Source organism: Bombina bombina, chromosome 2, assembly GCF_027579735.1.
Source record: "Bombina bombina isolate aBomBom1 chromosome 2, aBomBom1.pri, whole genome shotgun sequence".
In the NCBI taxonomy this organism is placed as follows: domain Eukaryota; kingdom Metazoa; phylum Chordata; class Amphibia; order Anura; family Bombinatoridae; genus Bombina; species Bombina bombina.
The window spans coordinates 1,012,357,274-1,012,377,651 of record NC_069500.1 but is presented as its reverse complement, the minus strand read 5'-3'; the positions used below and the strand labels follow the sequence as shown (position 1 = coordinate 1,012,377,651).

At 37.7% G+C, this 20,378-nt stretch overlaps 1 protein-coding gene across 3 annotated transcripts in view; it reads left to right on the top strand.

Annotated features, from left to right (window-relative positions):
* PRSS12 (serine protease 12) overlaps positions 1 to 19,974 on the top strand; it is a 504,723-nt gene extending 484,749 nt beyond the window's left edge. For all 3 annotated transcript variants that reach the window (XM_053703591.1, XM_053703592.1, XM_053703590.1), the window contains one exon: positions 17,868 to 19,974. In XM_053703591.1, coding sequence (XP_053559566.1) covers positions 17,868 to 18,175 — 308 coding nt within the window. In that variant the 3' untranslated portion in view covers positions 18,176 to 19,974. The remainder of the gene's footprint in view (positions 1 to 17,867) is intronic.
* Positions 19,975 to 20,378: the final 404 nt, after the last annotated feature.

Genomic DNA, 20,378 nt, shown 5'->3' with positions numbered 1-20,378 from the left:
CGAATGTGAGCTCACGTTCACATTGCTAGGAAGCATGAGAGTGCACTTCCGTAGGCTCCAATGGGTGCCTCGTTCTGATGCCATCAGAGACGGCATCAGAACCTACTGCAGTAAAGGGGGTAAGTAGCACAGCCATGGCAGCAAATATAAATATATATGATTATATACATATATATGTATGTGTTAATATCTGTATATACTCATATTAGCACATAGATATATATGTATATAAGTATATATATAAATATTTACTGGGAACACACAGTTCCCATTGACCGCAATGTAAAGCCACTTTTCAGTGCCATTTATTTTCTAATTTTTTATCTCATCATTGTGCTGCCCAGCTGTAATATTCATATTAGGGAGTCCCAACCCTCCTTTGTTAACAGGCATCTGAAGTTTAGATACACTAATTTTCAATTTATTTTTCTTCCATATAAATCTTTTAAAATATAAATTTAACTGCTTAGTATCTCTATCTGTAATTCTCAATGGTAGCATATGAATGGGATATATACGTTTTGGTAAAATAGACATCTTAATAAGATGAATTCTCCCAGAGATGCTAAGACTTACATTTTCCCATGTTTTAAGATCTTTTATTATATCCTTTAAGTGATGAAACTTAAAGGGCCACTAAACCCAAAATCTTTCTTTCTCCAACATAGGTGTGTCCGGTCCACGGCGTCATCCTTACTTGTGGGATATTCTCCTCCCCAACAGGAAATGGCAAAGAGCCCAGCAAAGCTGGTCACATGATCCCTCATAGGCTCCGCCTTCCCCAGTCATTCTCTTTGCCGTTGTACAGGCAACATCTCCACGGAGATGGCTTAGAGTTTTTTAGTGTTTAACTGTAGTTTTTATTATTCAATCAAGAGTTTGTTATTTTAAAATAGTGCTGGTATGTACTATTTACTCTGAAACAGAAAAGAGATGAAGATTTCTGTTTGTAAGAGGAAAATGATTTTAGCAACCGTTACTAAAATCGATGGCTGTTTCCACACAGGACTGTTGAGAGGAATTAACTTCAGTTGGGGGAACAGTGAGCAGACTTTTGCTGCTTGAGGTATGACACATTCTAACAAGACGATGTAATGCTGGAAGCTGTCATTTTCCCTATGGGATCCGGTAAGCCATTTTTATTACAGAAAGAAAAAAAAAAAGGCCTTCACAAGGGCTTTTAAGACTGTAGACATTTTCTGGGCTAAATCGATTTATATATAAGCATATTTTATACTCCATAGCCTTGAGGAATTATTTTATCTTGGGAATTATGTAAAATAACCGGCAGGCACTGTATTGGACACCTTATTCTCTAGGGGCTTTCCCTAATCATAGGCAGAGTCTCATTTTCGCGCCTCTATTGCTCACTTGTTTTTGGGAAGCATGACATGCAGATGCATGTGTGAGGAGCTCTGATACATAGAAAAGACTTTCTGAAGGCGTCATTTGGTATCGTATTCCCCTTTGGGCTTGGTTGGGTCTCAGCAAAGCAGATACCAGGGACTGTAAAGGGGTTAAATATAAAAACGGCTCCGGTTCCGTTATTTTAAGGGTTAAAGCTTCCAAATTTGGTGTGCAATACTTTTAAGGCTTTAAGACACTGTGGTGAAATTTTGGTGAATTTTGAACAATTCCTTCATACTTTTTCACAATTGCAGTAATAAAGTGTGTTCAGTTTAAAATTTAAAGTGACAGTAACGGTTTATTTTAAAACGTTTTTTGTACTTTGTTATCAAGTTTATGCCTGTTTAACATGTCTGAACTACCAGATAGACTGTGTTCTGAATGTGGGGAAGCCAAGGTTCCTTCTCATTTAAATAGATGTGATTTATGTGACACAAAATTTAGAGAAAATGATGCCCAAGATGATTCCTCAAGTGAGGGGAGTAAGCATGGTACTGCATCATCCCCTCCTTCGTCTACACCAGTCTTGCCCACACAGGAGGCCCCTAGTACATCTAGTGCGCCAATACTCCTTACTATGCAACAATTAACGGCTGTAATGGATAATTCTATCAAAAACATTTTAGCCAAAATGCCCACTTATCAGCGAAAGCGCGACTGCTCTGTTTTAGAAAATACTGAAGAGCATGAGGACGCCGATGATATTGGTTCTGAAGTGCCCCTACACCAGTCTGAGGGGGCCAGGGAGGTTTTGTCTGAGGGAGAAATTTCAGATTCAGGGAAAATTTCTCAACAAGCTGAACCTGATGTGATTACATTTAAATTTAAATTGGAGCATCTCCGCGCTCTGCTTAAGGAGGTGTTATCTACTCTGGATGATTGTGAGAATTTGGTCATTCCAGAGAAATTATGTAAAATGGACAAGTTCCTAGAGGTCCCGGGGCCCCCCGAAGCTTTTCCTATACCCAAGCGGGTGGCGGACATTGTAAATAAAGAATGGGAAAGGCCCGGTATACCTTTCGTCCCTCCCCCCATATTTAAAAAATTGTTTCCTATGGTCGACCCCAGAAAGGACTTATGGCAGACAGTCCCCAAGGTCGAGGGGGCGGTTTCTACTCTAAACAAACGCACCACTATACCCATAGAAGATAGTTGTGCTTTCAAAGATCCTATGGATAAAAAATTAGAAGGTTTGCTTAAAAAGATGTTTGTTCAGCAAGGTTACCTTCTACAACCAATTTCATGCATTGTTCCTGTCACTACAGCAGCGTGTTTCTGGTTCGATGAACTAGAAAAGGCGCTCAATAATAATTCTTCTTCTTATGAGGAGATTATGGACAGAATTCATGCTCTCAAATTGGCTAATTCTTTCACCCTAGATGCCACTTTGCAATTGGCTAGGTTAGCGGCGAAAAATTCTGGTTTTGCTATTGTGGCGCGCAGAGCGCTTTGGCTAAAATCTTGGTCAGCGGATGCGTCTTCCAAGAACAAATTGCTTAACATTCCTTTCAAGGGGAAAACGCTGTTTGGCCCTGACTTGAAAGAGATTATTTCTGATATCACTGGGGGCAAGGGCCACGCCCTTCCTCAGGATAGGTCTTTCAAGGCCAAAAATAAACCTAATTTTCGTCCCTTTCGCAGAAACGGACCAGCCCCAAGTGCTACGTCCTCTAAGCAAGAGGGTAATACTTCTCAAGCCAAGCCAGCCTGGAGGCCAATGCAAGGCTGGAACAAAGCAAAGCAGGCCAAGAAACCTGCCACTGCTACCAAGACAGCATGAGATGTTGGCCCCCGATCCGGGGACCGGATCTGGTGGGGGGCAGACTCTCTCTCTTCGCTCAGGCTTGGGCAAGAAATGTTCTGGATCCTTGGGCGCTAGAAATAGTCTCCCAAGGTTATCTTCTGGAATTCAAGGGGCTTCCCCCAAGGGGGAGGTTCCACAGGTCTCAATTGTCTTCAGACCACATAAAAAAACAGGCATTCTTACATTGTGTAGAAGACCTGTTAAAAATGGGAGTGATTCATCCTGTTCCATTAGTAGAACAAGGGATGGGGTTCTACTCCAATCTGTTCGTAGTTCCCAAAAAGGAGGGAACATTCAGACCAATCTTAGATCTCAAGATCCTAAACAAGTTTCTCAAGGTTCCATCGTTCAAAATGGAAACCATTCGAACAATTCTTCCTTCCATCCAGGAAGGTCAATTCATGACCACGGTGGATTTAAAGGATGCGTATCTACATATTCCTATCCACAAGGAACATCATCGGTTCCTAAGGTTCGCATTCCTGGACAAGCATTACCAGTTTGTGGCACTTCCGTTCGGATTAGCCACTGCTCCAAGAATTTTCACAAAGGTACTAGGGTCCCTTCTAGCGGTGCTAAGACCAAGGGGCATTGCAGTAGTACCTTACTTGGACGACATTCTGATTCAAGCGTCGTCCCTTCCACAAGCAAAGGCCCACACGGACATTGTCCTGGCCTTTCTCAGATCTCACGGGTGGAAAGTGAACGTAGAAAAAAGTTCTCTATCTCCGTCAACAAGGGTTCCCTTCTTGGGAACAATAATAGACTCTTTAGAAATGAGGATTTTTCTGACAGAGGCCAGAAAATCAAAACTTCTAAACTCTTGTCAAATACTTCATTCTGTTCCTCTTCCTTCCATAGCGCAGTGCATGGAAGTAATAGGTTTGATGGTAGCGGCAATGGACATAGTTCCTTTTGCGCGAATTCATCTAAGACCATTACAACTGTGCATGCTCAAAATCTTCAAAGAATGCAGCAGCACCACTTCTCATATAAAAAGTTCCTTTATTAAACACATAGTAGGAGCAGGTAAAATAGAACGACGTTTCGGGTGGTTATCCCTTAGTCATGTTCACATACTGTTTGTTAGACTTAATCACCTTTAAATAGCCATCAGTCAGGTGAGACCACACCTTTCACCTTAATTACTTAGATATACATTTTTCTTAACCTCTATTGCCATCTAGTGGTCTAACCCATATCAAACATACAATTTTATTATATAAAAAAATATTTTTTTTAAAAAAGAACAATCACATTTGTTGAAGAGCAGATATCAAAAATGTCAAAATTTAAAATTATAAAATTAAATACCAGAAATGGAATTGTATAAAGATAAAGATATTATACTTTACAGGAATATACTTAAATCAAGTTCTCTATTCATACCATTGGGGATTAAGCAATCTAATTTATTAATCCAAAATGCCTCACGTTTTTTGAGAAGCAGTTCTCTATTGCCGCCACGCCTAGGGCTCTGTATATGATCTATTATTTGAAATCTTAGTTGTGCAATAGAGTGACCTTTACTCAAAAAATGGTGGGCAACTGGGGCCTTTAAATCTCCTGTCCTAATATTTGATTTATGTTGAATTATTCTATCTCTCACCCTCTGGGTCGTCTCTCCGATATAAATTAACCCACACGGACATTTAATTAGATATATAACAAAATTAGCATTACAATTGTAGTAGCCCTTTATTTTAAATTTCTGTCCCGTAAGGGGGTGGATGAATATATCAGATTTTATCATGTTATTGCAACTGGAGCAATTAAGACAAGGAAAACAGCCATTATTCTCTGAAGTAATGTACCCCAATTTGGATTTCTTACTAGAACCCACGTCAGCCTTAACAATTTTGTCTTTTAAACTAGGAAGTCTAGTATAGGCTGGCATAGGTGGTTGGCGGAATGCTAGTACTTCAGGATTACACTCACTCAAAACATGCCAGTGTTTCCTAATGATCCTTTGTATTTCTGAACTGCAAGAATTGTATTCAGACACAAATACCATCCTATCAGGGTCCTTTCTCTTATTGGTATTTCCAATATTAACCCTTTCGTCAGGTAGTTGTATCACCTTATCAATCGTCTCCTGGATCAAATCATGGGGATACCCACGTTGCACAAATCTAATGCCCATCTCCTGTAGTCTTTGCAAAGCCAGAGTTTTGTCTTTCACTATTCGCTTTACTCTTAACATTTGGCTGTAAGGCAAAGATCTCACCAAAGCAGGTGAATGGGCACTAGAGAAGTGCAGGAGGCTATTCCTATCAGTGTCCTTTCTAAATATATCTGTTTTTAGAAGGGAACCATCCTTATAGATTTTTGTATCAAGGAAGTTAATAGATTCTTCACTCCAAGACATTGTAAATTTAATGCATCTTGATGCCCTGTTCAATTCACTCACAAATTGTTGTAGGGATCCAACGTCACCCCACCAAATGCCAAATATGTCATCTATGTAACGCCACCAGGTGGCGCCACATAGAATGAAGAGCTCATTTTCATATACAAATTTCTCCTCGAAAATATTCATAAAAATATTGGCATAGGTTGGGGCGACGTTGGACCCCATAGCAGTTCCTTGTTTTTGTAAGAAATAAGAATCCTCAAAAAGGAAATAATTGCAGTGCAGAATAATTTCCATTAACTCTATGATAAATTGCTGTTGCATAGCAGTGAACCTATTACTTTTACCAATAGCATATCTGATAGAATCTAAACCACTGCTATGTGGTATGGACGTATAGAGGCTAACAATGTCCAAGCTATACAAGATGCATCTATCCATATTCCCTGGCAAACCTTCAATCTTAGATAAAAAATCATTAGTGTCTTTAATAAAAGACATAGCCTGAGCTACAAATGGTCTCAACAGTCTGTCAAGATATATGGATATATGTGTAAAAATAGAGTCAGAACCCGCCACTATGGGACGTCCAGGGGGGGTCCCTAGATCCTTATGAACCTTTGGGAGAGTGTAAAGTACTGGTATAGTGTATTCCTCTTTAATTAAATAATTTTTGGTTTCATTATCAATAATTCCATTCTGGAATGCTCTCTGAATGCATCTTTTTATGTCTACTGCAATTTTAGATGTGGGGTCTGAGGTTAATAGCATATATACATCAGTGTTAGCTAATTGAGATTTAATTTCACCAATATAATACCCCCTATCTAAAATAACTGTGGCACCGCCCTTATCAGCTTGCTTGCAAATCAATTCTTTATTATTGCAAATTGCTTGTAGGGCTTGACTATCTTTTTTAGACATATTAGGCAAAAATCGTAATTTCTTCTTACAACATTTTTTCTTAAGGTTATCTAAATCAGACTTAACCAATTTCATGAAAACATCAACACTTGAATCATAGCAAGTTGGAACAAATGCACTCTTATTTTTGAGTCCAAGACTCTTAATAGCTAAATCATCAGGGGTAGAAACATTTTTCAATTGACTTTTAAACCCATCATAAGCATTGGAAAAAAAGGATTTTAGCTTAAGGTTTCTATTGAATTTGTAAAGGTCCTGATCTAATTTAAACCAATTGCAATGATCTTGTTTACAAAAAGAAAGTCCCTTCTCCAACACCTTGTATTGGGCATTTGAAAGTTCTACCTTAGAGATGTTCAGCACTAGTGTTTGTTCGCCCGGCGTGTCTTCCTTGGCGGTACCTGTGACACCTTGTTGTGGACTGGTTTTGCGGTGATGCCTCCTACCGCCCCGTCTCCTCCGACATCTGAATCCCCTGAGGTGGATTCCATGGTACTTTCAGAGCTGTTAGCCATCTTCTGTGACCTCCGTTCTCGTCAACGAGCCGCACCGGAAGTGACGTTTCTTGAACTTCCGGTTGGGTCCCGGGTCCACCTGTAAACCGCTCCGGTAAGGTAATCGTTCTCATCACGGTTGAATTTGATCCGCTTCTTATTTTCAAGCTCTTTTTTCAGCTCCATAATCTTCATGTTTATTTCCTTTATAGATTTATCGATGTCGAGATCTCCTGCGGATTGTTTGAGGCTTTCGACTACCTCCTTGATTTCATCTGTCTGGGCATCAATGGCCATCTGTAAATACTCAACCGTGAGTACGATTAAGTCCAGTGAACATTTGTTCAAAATTTGTTCAAATTTAGTGCAATAGTCCTTATTGCTTGATAAGAGTGTTGGTCTTGTACTCATCCTCAATCCTCTAGGGATACGTTTAATTCTGTAGTATTCTGCCAAAGTAGATGCATGTAATTGATAAGACATATTTCTTTTAGCAAGTCTCTCATAATTATTCATATTGACTTCTGTCTGTGGTGTCCTCAGAAAGTCACGAGAGCCCCTTACCAGGGTAGTGATTCTGGCAGCTTCAACATCTGTGTATGCAAAAACCTTTGCTCCTTGGGAATCTAATGTGTCCTCCATGGCAGGGTAGGTGCAGGGATAATAGCAGTAGTAATCCAGACAATGTAATTGAAATCCAGCACTCAGACCCAAGGTGTGTGCAAGCTAGCATAGGATCACTGCAAGGATCCAAACAGTATCCAAAATCTTCAAAGAATGCAGCAGCACCACTTCTCATATAAAAAGTTCCTTTATTAAACACATAGTAGGAGCAGGTAAAATAGAACGACGTTTCGGGTGGTTATCCCTTAGTCATGTTCACATACTGTTTGTTAGACTTAATCACCTTTAAATAGCCATCAGTCAGGTGAGACCACACCTTTCACCTTAATTACTTAGATATACATTTTTCTTAACCTCTATTGCCATCTAGTGGTCTAACCCATATCAAACATACAATTTTATTATATCAAAAAATTCAACATAAATCAAATATTAGGACAGGAGATTTAAAGGCCCCAGTTGCCCACCATTTTTTGAGTAAAGGTCACTCTATTGCACAACTAAGATTTCAAATAATAGATCATATACAGAGCCCTAGGCGTGGCGGCAATAGAGAACTGCTTCTCAAAAAACGTGAGGCATTTTGGATTAATAAATTAGATTGCTTAATCCCCAATGGTATGAATAGAGAACTTGATTTAAGTATATTCCTGTAAAGTATAATATCTTTATCTTTATACAATTCCATTTCTGGTATTTAATTTTATAATTTTAAATTTTGACATTTTTGATATCTGCTCTTCAACAAATGTGATTGTTCTCTTTTTTTAAAAAAATATTTTTTTATATAATAAAATTGTATGTTTGATATGGGTTAGACCACTAGATGGCAATAGAGGTTAAGAAAAATGTATATCTAAGTAATTAAGGTGAAAGGTGTGGTCTCACCTGACTGATGGCTATTTAAAGGTGATTAAGTCTAACAAACAGTATGTGAACATGACTAAGGGATAACCACCCGAAACGTCGTTCTATTTTACCTGCTCCTACTATGTGTTTAATAAAGGAACTTTTTATATGAGAAGTGGTGCTGCTGCATTCTTTGAAGATTTTGGATACTGTTTGGATCCTTGCAGTGATCCTATGCTAGCTTGCACACACCTTGGGTCTGAGTGCTGGATTTCAATTACATTGTCTGGATTACTACTGCTATTATCCCTGCACCTACCCTGCCATGGAGGACACATTAGATTCCCAAGGAGCAAAGGTTTTTGCATACACAGATGTTGAAGCTGCCAGAATCACTACCCTGGTAAGGGGCTCTCGTGACTTTCTGAGGACACCACAGACAGAAGTCAATATGAATAATTATGAGAGACTTGCTAAAAGAAATATGTCTTATCAATTACATGCATCTACTTTGGCAGAATACTACAGAATTAAACGTATCCCTAGAGGATTGAGGATGAGTACAAGACCAACACTCTTATCAAGCAATAAGGACTATTGCACTAAATTTGAACAAATTTTGAACAAATGTTCACTGGACTTAATCGTACTCACGGTTGAGTATTTACAGATGGCCATTGATGCCCAGACAGATGAAATCAAGGAGGTAGTCGAAAGCCTCAAACAATCCGCAGGAGATCTCGACATCGATAAATCTATAAAGGAAATAAACATGAAGATTATGGAGCTGAAAAAAGAGCTTGAAAATAAGAAGCGGATCAAATTCAACCGTGATGAGAACGATTACCTTACCGGAGCGGTTTACAGGTGGACCCGGGACCCAACCGGAAGTTCAAGAAACGTCACTTCCGGTGCGGCTCGTCGACGAGAACGGAGGTCACAGAAGATGGCTAACAGCTCTGAAAGTACCATGGAATCCACCTCAGGGGATTCAGATGTCGGAGGAGACGGGGCGGTAGGAGGCATCACCGCAAAACCAGTCCACAACAAGGTGTCACAGGTACCGCCAAGGAAGACACGCCGGGCGAACAAACACTAGTGCTGAACATCTCTAAGGTAGAACTTTCAAATGCCCAATACAAGGTGTTGGAGAAGGGACTTTCTTTTTGTAAACAAGATCATTGCAATTGGTTTAAATTAGATCAGGACCTTTACAAATTCAATAGAAACCTTAAGCTAAAATCCTTTTTTTTCCAATGCTTATGATGGGTTTAAAAGTCAATTGAAAAATGTTTCTACCCCTGATGATTTAGCTATTAAGAGTCATGGACTCAAAAATAAGAGTGCATTTGTTCCAACTTGCTATGATTCAAGTGTTGATGTTTTCATGAAATTGGTTAAGTCTGATTTAGATAACCTTAAGAAAAAATGTTGTAAGAAGAAATTACGATTTTTGCCTAATATGTCTAAAAAAGATAGTCAAGCCCTACAAGCAATTTGCAATAATAAAGAATTGATTTGCAAGCAAGCTGATAAGGGCGGTGCCACAGTTATTTTAGATAGGGGGTATTATATTGGTGAAATTAAATCTCAATTAGCTAACACTGATGTATATATGCTATTAACCTCAGACCCCACATCTAAAATTGCAGTAGACATAAAAAGATGCATTCAGAGAGCATTCCAGAATGGAATTATTGATAATGAAACCAAAAATTATTTAATTAAAGAGGAATACACTATACCAGTACTTTACACTCTCCCAAAGGTTCATAAGGATCTAGGGACCCCCCCCTGGACGTCCCATAGTGGCGGGTTCTGACTCTATTTTTACACATATATCCATATATCTTGACAGACTGTTGAGACCATTTGTAGCTCAGGCTATGTCTTTTATTAAAGACACTAATGATTTTTTATCTAAGATTGAAGGTTTGCCAGGGAATATGGATAGATGCATCTTGTATAGCTTGGACATTGTTAGCCTCTATACGTCCATACCACATAGCAGTGGTTTAGATTCTATCAGATATGCTATTGGTAAAAGTAATAGGTTCACTGCTATGCAACAGCAATTTATCATAGAGTTAATGGAAATTATTCTGCACTGCAATTATTTCCTTTTTGAGGATTCTTATTTCTTACAAAAACAAGGAACTGCTATGGGGTCCAACGTCGCCCCAACCTATGCCAATATTTTTATGAATATTTTCGAGGAGAAATTTGTATATGAAAATGAGCTCTTCATTCTATGTGGCGCCACCTGGTGGCGTTACATAGATGACATATTTGGCATTTGGTGGGGTGACGTTGGATCCCTACAACAATTTGTGAGTGAATTGAACAGGGCATCAAGATGCATTAAATTTACAATGTCTTGGAGTGAAGAATCTATTAACTTCCTTGATACAAAAATCTATAAGGATGGTTCCCTTCTAAAAACAGATATATTTAGAAAGGACACTGATAGGAATAGCCTCCTGCACTTCTCTAGTGCCCATTCACCTGCTTTGGTGAGATCTTTGCCTTACAGCCAAATGTTAAGAGTAAAGCGAATAGTGAAAGACAAAACTCTGGCTTTGCAAAGACTACAGGAGATGGGCATTAGATTTGTGCAACGTGGGTATCCCCCTGATTTGATCCAGGAGACGATTGATAAGGTGATACAACTACCTGACGAAAGGGTTAATATTGGAAATACCAATAAGAGAAAGGACCCTGATAGGATGGTATTTGTGTCTGAATACAATTCTTGCAGTTCAGAAATACAAAGGATCATTAGGAAACACTGGCATGTTTTGAGTGAGTGTAATCCTGAAGTACTAGCATTCCGCCAACCACCTATGCCAGCCTATACTAGACTTCCTAGTTTAAAAGACAAAATTGTTAAGGCTGACGTGGGTTCTAGTAAGAAATCCAAATTGGGGTACATTACTTCAGAGAATAATGGCTGTTTTCCTTGTCTTAATTGCTCCAGTTGCAATAACATGATAAAATCTGATATATTCATCCACCCCCTTACGGGACAGAAATTTAAAATAAAGGGCTACTACAATTGTAATGCTAATTTTGTTATATATCTAATTAAATGTCCGTGTGGGTTAATTTATATCGGAGAGACGACCCAGAGGGTGAGAGATAGAATAATTCAACATAAATCAAATATTAGGACAGGAGATTTAAAGGCCCCAGTTGCCCACCATTTTTTGAGTAAAGGTCACTCTATTGCACAACTAAGATTTCAAATAATAGATCATATACAGAGCCCTAGGCGTGGCGGCAATAGAGAACTGCTTCTCAAAAAACGTGAGGCATTTTGGATTAATAAATTAGATTGCTTAATCCCCAATGGTATGAATAGAGAACTTGATTTAAGTATATTCCTGTAAAGTATAATATCTTTATCTTTATACAATTCCATTTCTGGTATTTAATTTTATAATTTTAAATTTTGACATTTTTGATATCTGCTCTTCAACAAATGTGATTGTTCTCTTTTTTTAAAAAAATATTTTTTTATATAATAAAATTGTATGTTTGATATGGGTTAGACCACTAGATGGCAATAGAGGTTAAGAAAAATGTATATCTAAGTAATTAAGGTGAAAGGTGTGGTCTCACCTGACTGATGGCTATTTAAAGGTGATTAAGTCTAACAAACAGTATGTGAACATGACTAAGGGATAACCACCCGAAACGTCGTTCTATTTTACCTGCTCCTACTATGTGTTTAATAAAGGAACTTTTTATATGAGAAGTGGTGCTGCTGCATTCTTTGAAGATTTTGGATACTGTTTGGATCCTTGCAGTGATCCTATGCTAGCTTGCACACACCTTGGGTCTGAGTGCTGGATTTCAATTACATCAACTGTGCATGCTCAGTCAGTGGAATGGGGACTATACAGACTTGTCTCCGACGATACAAGTAGATCAGAGGACCAGAGATTCACTCAGTTGGTGGCTGTCCCTGGACAACCTGTCACAGGGGATGAGCTTCCGCAGACCAGAGTGGGTCATTGTCACGACCGACGCCAGTCTGGTGGGCTGGGGCGCGGTCTGGGGACCCCTGAAAGCGCAGGGTCTTTGGTCTCGGGAAGAATCTACTCTCCCGATAAATATTCTGGAACTGAGAGCGATTTTCAATGCTCTCAAGGCTTGGCCTCAGCTAGCAAAGACCAAGTTCATACGGTTTCAATCAGACAACATGACGACTGTTGCGTACATCAACCATCAGGGGGGAACAAGGAGTTCCCTGGCGATGGAAGAAGTGACCAAAATCATTCAATGGGCGGAGACTCACTCCTGCCACTTGTCTGCAATCCACATTCCAGGAGTGGAAAACTGGGAAGCGGATTTTCTGAGTCGTCAGACATTTCATCCGGGGGAGTGGGAACTCCATCCGGAAATCTTTGTCCAAATCACTCAACTGTGGGGCATTCCAGACATGGATCTGATGGCCTCTCGTCAGAACTTCAAGGTTCCTTGCTACGGGTCCAGATCCAGGGATCCCAAGGCGACTCTAGTAGATGCACTAGTAGCACCTTGGACCTTCAAACTAGCTTATGCATTCCCGCCGTTTCCTCTCATCCCCAGGCTGGTAGCCAGGATCAATCAGGAGAGGGCATCGGTGATCTTGATAGCTCCTGCGTGGCCACGCAGGACCTAGTATGCAGACCTGGTGAATATGTCATCGGCTCCACCATGGAAGCTACCTTTGAGACGAGACCTTCTTGTTCAAGGTCCGTTCGAACATCCGAATCTGGTCTCACTCCAACTGACTGCTTGGAGATTGAACGCTTGATCTTATCTAAGCGAGGGTTCTCAGATTCTGTCATTGATACTCTTGTTCAGGCCAGAAAGCCTGTAACTAGAAAAATCTACCACAAAATATGGAAAAAATATATCTATTGGTGTGAATCTAAAGGATTCCCTTGGGACAAGATACAAATTCCTAAGATTCTATCCTTTCTTCAAGAGGGTTTGGAGAAAGGATTATCTGCAAGTTCCTTGAAAGGACAGATTTCTGCCTTGTCTGTGTTACTTCACAAAAAGCTGGCAGCTGTGCCAGATGTTCAAGCCTTTGTTCAGGCTCTGGTTAGAATCAAGCCTGTTTACAAACCTTTGACTCCTCCTTGGAGTCTCAATTTAGTTCTTTCAGTTCTTCAGGGGGTTCCGTTTGAACCCTTACATTCCGTTGATATTAAGTTATTATCTTGGAAAGTTTTGTTTTTGGTTGCAATTTCTTCTGCTAGAAGAGTTTCAGAATTATCTGCTCTGCAGTGTTCTCCTCCTTATCTGGTGTTCCATGCAGATAAGGTAGTTCTGCGTACTAAACCTGGTTTTCTTCCGAAAGTTGTTTCTAACAAAAACATTAACCAGGAGATAGTCGTGCCTTCTTTGTGTCCGAATCCAGTTTCAAAGAAGGAACGTTTGTTGCACAATTTGGATGTAGTTCGTGCTCTAAAATTCTATTTAGATGCTACAAAGGATTTTAGACAAACATCTTCCTTGTTTGTTGCTTATTCCGGTAAAAGGAGAGGTCAAAAAGCAACTTCTACCTCTCTCTCTTTTTGGATTAAAAGCATCATCAGATTGGCTTACGAGACTGCCGGACGGCAGCCTCCTGAAAGAATCACAGCTCATTCCACTAGGGCTGTGGCTTCCACATGGGCCTTCAAGAACGAGGCTTCTGTTGATCAGATATGTAAGGCAGCGACTTGGTCTTCACTGCACACTTTTACTAAATTTTACAAATTTGATACTTTTGCTTCTTCTGAGGCTATTTTTGGGAGAAAGGTTTTGCAAGCCGTGGTGCCTTCCATCTAGGTGACCTGATTTGCTCCCTCCCTTCATCCGTGTCCTAAAGCTTTGGTATTGGTTCCCACAAGTAAGGATGACGCCGTGGACCGGACACACCTATGTTGGAGAAAACAGAATTTATGTTTACCTGATAAATTACTTTCTCCAACGGTGTGTCCGGTCCACGGCCCGCCCTGGTTTTTTAATCAGGTCTGATAATTTATTTTCTTTAACTACAGTCACCACGGTATCATATGATTTCTTCTATGCAAATATTCCTCCTTTACGTCGGTCGAATGACTGGGGAAGGCGGAGCCTAGGAGGGATCATGTGACCAGCTTTGCTGGGCTCTTTGCCATTTCCTGTTGGGGAGGAGAATATCCCACAAGTAAGGATGACGCCGTGGACCGGACACACCGTTGGAGAAAGTAATTTATCAGGTAAACATAAATTCTGTTTTCGTGATTCAGATAGAGAATAGAAATTTAAACAACATTACAATTTACTTCCATTATTTATTTTGCTTCATTTTTTAAATATCCTTAGTTGAAGAAAAAGCAATGCACATGGTGAGCCAATCACACGAGGCTTCTATGTGCAGCAACCAATCAGCAGCTAGTGAGCATATCTAGATATGCTTTTCATCAAAGAATATCAAGAGAATAAAACAAATTAGATAATATAAGTAAATTAGAAAGATGTTTAAAATTGCATTCTCTTTCTAAATCATAAAAGAAAAAATGTGGGTGGCATGTCCCTTTAAGGTTATAAATATAAGCAGGATTCCATGAAATCTTAATTCATAAAGATTCTTTAATATATATACACCAAGGACTCTAATGCTACATTAAATAGCAAGGGTGATAGTGAACACCATTGATGTTTTCCTCTATATAATTTTATTGAAGAAGATATCTACCCATTAATTATCATACATATATATATATATATATATATATATATATATATATATATATAGGTGTATACACCGATTTTATTAATTCTAAAAAAGTACCTTTGAATTAAAATTTGACAAGGGGATTAAAGAGATGATTCAATTTAACCCTATCAAGGCCTTCTCAGCATCTACTGATAAGAGAAAGGCCTCCATTAGAGTCTTTCCCTCTTCTGAGTGTTGACTAAACCAGAATTTTTCTATAAATTGTAATATATTTCTAATTTGTTTTGCTGAAACTCGACCAGTCAAATTATTTTTAGCCTATTAGCTAATATTTTCATTAAGATATTTTTAATCCACATTAGTTAGGAATATAGGTCTATATTATTGTCACTTTTGAGGATCTTCTCCTGGCTTAGGTATCACTATTATATTAGCTATTTTAAATGTTGATGACATTTTATTTTGTGATTCAGATAGAGCATGACATTTTAAGCAACTTTCTAATTTACTTCTATTATCAAATTTTCTTCATTCTCTTGCTATGTTTATTTGAAAAGCAAGAATGTAAGTTAAAATTCTGGCCCATTTTTGGTGAACAACCTGGGTTGTCCTTGCTGATTGGACAGCACCAATAAACAAGTGCTGCCCATGGTCTGAACCAACAATTTACTGGCTCCTTAGCTAAGATGCCTTCTTTTTCAAATAAAGATAGCAAGAGAACGAAGAAAAATTGATAATAGAAGTAAATTAGAAAGTTGCTTAAAATTGCATTCTCTATCTGAATCATGAAAGAAAAAAGTTTGGGTTCAGTATCCCTTTAACAAGCAGCGGTCTTAAGACCGCTGCTCCTTAACTCGTCCACCACCTCTGAGGTGGCAGACAGCAATCATGATTGACACCCCCTACTAGCGGCCGATTGCACAAGCATTTCAAACGAAATGCCTGTGCAATGATAAATTCCGACAGCGTATGCTGTCGGCATTTATCGATGTCGGGTGGACATGATCCGCTATAGACACATGATAAATCGACCCCATAGTCTCTTCTTCCTGCTGTTTCCTCTTTTTATAATGTTTCCTATTAGATATTATTTCTGCCTTTAAGACCACTTTAGAAGTTTCCTAAAATAGTTGGGGGTCATTAATATGTTTATTATTTTCTTTATAATCTTCCCATTTTTTTCTCTAGGATTTTTAAAGGATAAAGGATCTCCCATTCTAAGCCTTATGTTATGTTAGGGTAGAACATTTTATTTATAGACATTTTGGACATATTATATTAGTGATCTAATTATATATAAGAACTATTTCAGATACAGTTTTCTGAAAATAACTCTCATTCTCTCTAAAATAAAATAATTTCCATTGATACAGAGAGTATAAAATGTGACCTAAATCATCTAACAATTTATCCTGACAACATTTTTAGGATTTATCAAGATTTTCTGCATGTTTATTAGTAGGTATTGTTAAAAGCTGTAGAAGTTTTTGATCAGTTTCAAGTGTAGCACAGAACCTGAAGGGTGCAATAGAGAGAGGACACTGCTCTATCTATTTGTAACCCCTTTTTGTACTGGCCTTCTTTAGATTAAAAAGAGGTTTCCCAAATATGGCTAAAACGGCATGAATAGAAGAAGAATGTTTATGAGGATGTAGTATGTATACTTGGTAAAGGACCATTACGCCAGTAAAAGTATGAGATTTAAGATTGAACAAGTGTGAATTAGAGAAGATATACTGAAATTATCTTTCTTATGGTCATTAGAGGAGGAAATAGTTTGAACTGTGCTTATTGCACTTTTAACACCTCAAGGCAGGAGGGGTTCATTTGTTTACACAGAGTTATGGAGGACTGGCACAGAGAAACATGCAAAACTGAAAGATTTGAGGGGAAAATATTAATTTAGTGTTTAAATTACCTTGGCAGGCTTCCCAGAAACAAAGTTTATATTTTGGAATAAAATAGTGAGTCCAAAAAGTAGGTAATATAAATTGCAGAAGTCAATGAGTGATGCGAGAACAGTGATTTGGCTATGCAAAGGAACATAAGAGAAAAGCTACAACATTGGACACAAGTTTGACAGGACGATAAAAAGGTCTAAGGAAATAAATGGATATTATAGATCATTTATAGATATAAAGGAAGAGATATTATAGATAAAAGTGAAATAAGTTCACATTTATAAGTTAATAAGGCCAGAATACAAAAGGGAACCTTAATTAAGCAGTACTTCTCTGTTTTTTTAGTACTTGATTTATTGGTCAGCTTTAGTACTTGATTTATTGGTCAGCTTTAGTACTTGATTTATTGGTCAGCTCATGTTAGGGCAGCATTACACTACAATTGACTGTTTTATTTACCTTATCCTTATTTTCATGTCATGCCTTCATTTCTTATTTGAACATTTATGATCAGTTATTATTTTGCCTATATGATTTCATATTAAATAGTAAAGCAAAGAGTTAAGTAAAATATTTGTCTTGTAATAAAAGTATCTATCATCCTGTGTCACCCTCTTTCAACTGAGCAAAATTATAGTTGCAAACCCACACTGAAGTGTTATGTTTCTTTCAATGACTTGTACTTTTTGTTATTTGAATCACCATAAGCCTAGTGTGTGATTAATAAGAAATAAATTAGCTGTAATAATGATTACCACAGAAGAAGTATTATAATATGTTGAAAACTATGTATTTTATTTTTTCATCCTAGGGCGGGCCTACTCAAGAACATTACAACAAGCTGCTGTTAAATTGCTACCAAAGAGAATATGTGAGGAGCGCTACAGGAGTAGATTTACAGGAAGAATGCTTTGTGCTGGAAGCTTTCCAGAACAGAAACATGTGGATAGTTGCCAGGGCGACAGTGGTGGACCTTTAGTGTGTGAACGCTCAGGAGGCAGCTGGACAGTGTATGGGGTAACCTCTTGGGGTTATGGCTGTGGAGTCAGAGACTCTCCTGGAGTTTATACTAAGGTGTCTGCTTTTACCACATGGATTAAAAATGTGGCCAATTTATAATCACAAGGAGAACTGGAAGTTTCATAGGATGGTAGACTAAACTGTAATGTACATCACCACCAAAGACCTCAGGACTAAGGATGTCTTCATTATGTCTGAATCATTTTCAGTAATTGTAGGCATTGTGGTAAGAGTGGTTTGACTGGTAATGCTTATTGTGTAACCATCCCTGCTGTAAAATGCCAAACAGTATAAGGCAGACAGGTGCATGTTGATACTATCCTGTTTATGAATGGATAGATGTTTTTTGTGGATGCTGTCAGGTGCACCCACAAGAATTCATGTACTCTAGGTGATATAATGGATCAGCAGCGTAACATCAAATATACGTCTTCTGGACATTGTTCTCTCAGGAATATATTTTATGTATGTTTTAATAATGACCAAAAATGACATCAAAACCAAATATTGCCTTAATGGTAATCTCTCCATGTGTGCCATAGCCAAAATTGCTCTTTAGAACAGGGTTAACTTATATAGCTCTAAAACAATGTAACTAAATATTATAATTTGATGTATATTAGACATGTTCTTTTATGTTTCTGTACATATAGGAAATTCCTATTACATAAGTATTGACTAAGAACGAGTGAATGTTTTTTTTATGTTGTTACAATGGAATGGTAAAACAAATATTTACCTTGACATTATTTTCTGCACTTAGAATATTTCTAGGATACCAAATTTAACATTTTAAAACAACCTTTGAATGTTGATTTCTATTGAAATCAACATTGATTTTACATTTTAGTATATGTAATGTAATAAAAGTTAACCGTCTCATGTAAAAAACAATCATGTTAATTTACCATTTGGCGAATATTTGACATTCATTTAGAAAGAATAAAAGTGATCTGCAATCATTATATTATTATTTTTTTTTTTTTTTTTAAATGTTCAAACATTTTCACCCACTCCTAGTAATGGCATGCCTCAAAGTATGCTCAACCATAACAGGAAGTTTGCTTTCTTTGTAAACAGTACAAATGTCGTAATTTGTATTTCTTTGTGAATATGAACCCCTTAACAAATGCTGATGTACCATTACGGCAGTTGTCATTTTTACACTAAAGGATTAATGTCCAAAAGCATCCTGGAGTGATGTATGTAGTAATAGTGTGTCTAACCGTTGTTGGTGAGACCCACAGGGTATGTCCATCCCATTAAAGGGTATACACAGATTTTTATATAACTGCATGTAATAGACACTACTATAAAAAAATAATATGCACAGATACTGATATAAAAATCCAGTATAAAACCATCTAAAAACTTACTTAGAAGCTTCCAGTTTAGCAATGTTTATGAGGTTAGGCTGGAGCACCCAGTGAATTGGGCTGGGAAAACAAGAACAGCAGACACCCCCGTCCCCTGCATATGAAAAGACCCATTTCACAAACAGGAGCAAGCTGTAGTAGGTAGACAAAAGTCCACTTCAAAACGTTGGGGATTGGTTAGGAGTCTGAAAATCAACACAATGTTATTTAAAAATAAGTAAAAGTATTCATTTTTACAAAAAACCCCAAAAAACTGGGCTATATAAATGGGCTATATAAATGTATCATCTACAAAATATTTATGCAAAGACAAATCTAGTGTACTATGTCCCTTTAAGGGGTCAACTAAATAGAAATGTGTGTAGCCTTTAAGTCATAAGTTACCGTAAGAATATTGCACTTTCTGCTAACCATTGAATGGGAAACTATATTGTACACTATCTTTCACAATTGCAATTGAACAAATATTTGTCAACATGTTAACTTTCTCCCCATGCATTAAAAATATACTGTCGGCAAACATTTTCTTTTATCCTGTATATTTGAAAGCAGCAATTATATATGGTGAAACCTATTTTTGCATGAAAAAGAGTAGGTAAAAAAGTATTTATTTCTCATTGTCTGATAAGGACAAATCATACAGCTATGTTGGTTGTCAGGGATAAGTCAGACAAGTAATTATAGCTTATTTAGCATATTATTATTATTATTATTATTACTAGCACTAATAATAATAATAATAATTAATATTATCATCATCATCCTGACCAATTAACTATTTTGAATTAAACAAAGAAATCAGTACAATAACCAGTTGATAAAAAATAAATAATAAAAATGTCCCAATTATTATGATTTGATGGTTTAAATGTTAGTTTTATTTTTAAAATACCATTAATATTATGTACAGTTTAAATCTGATATGT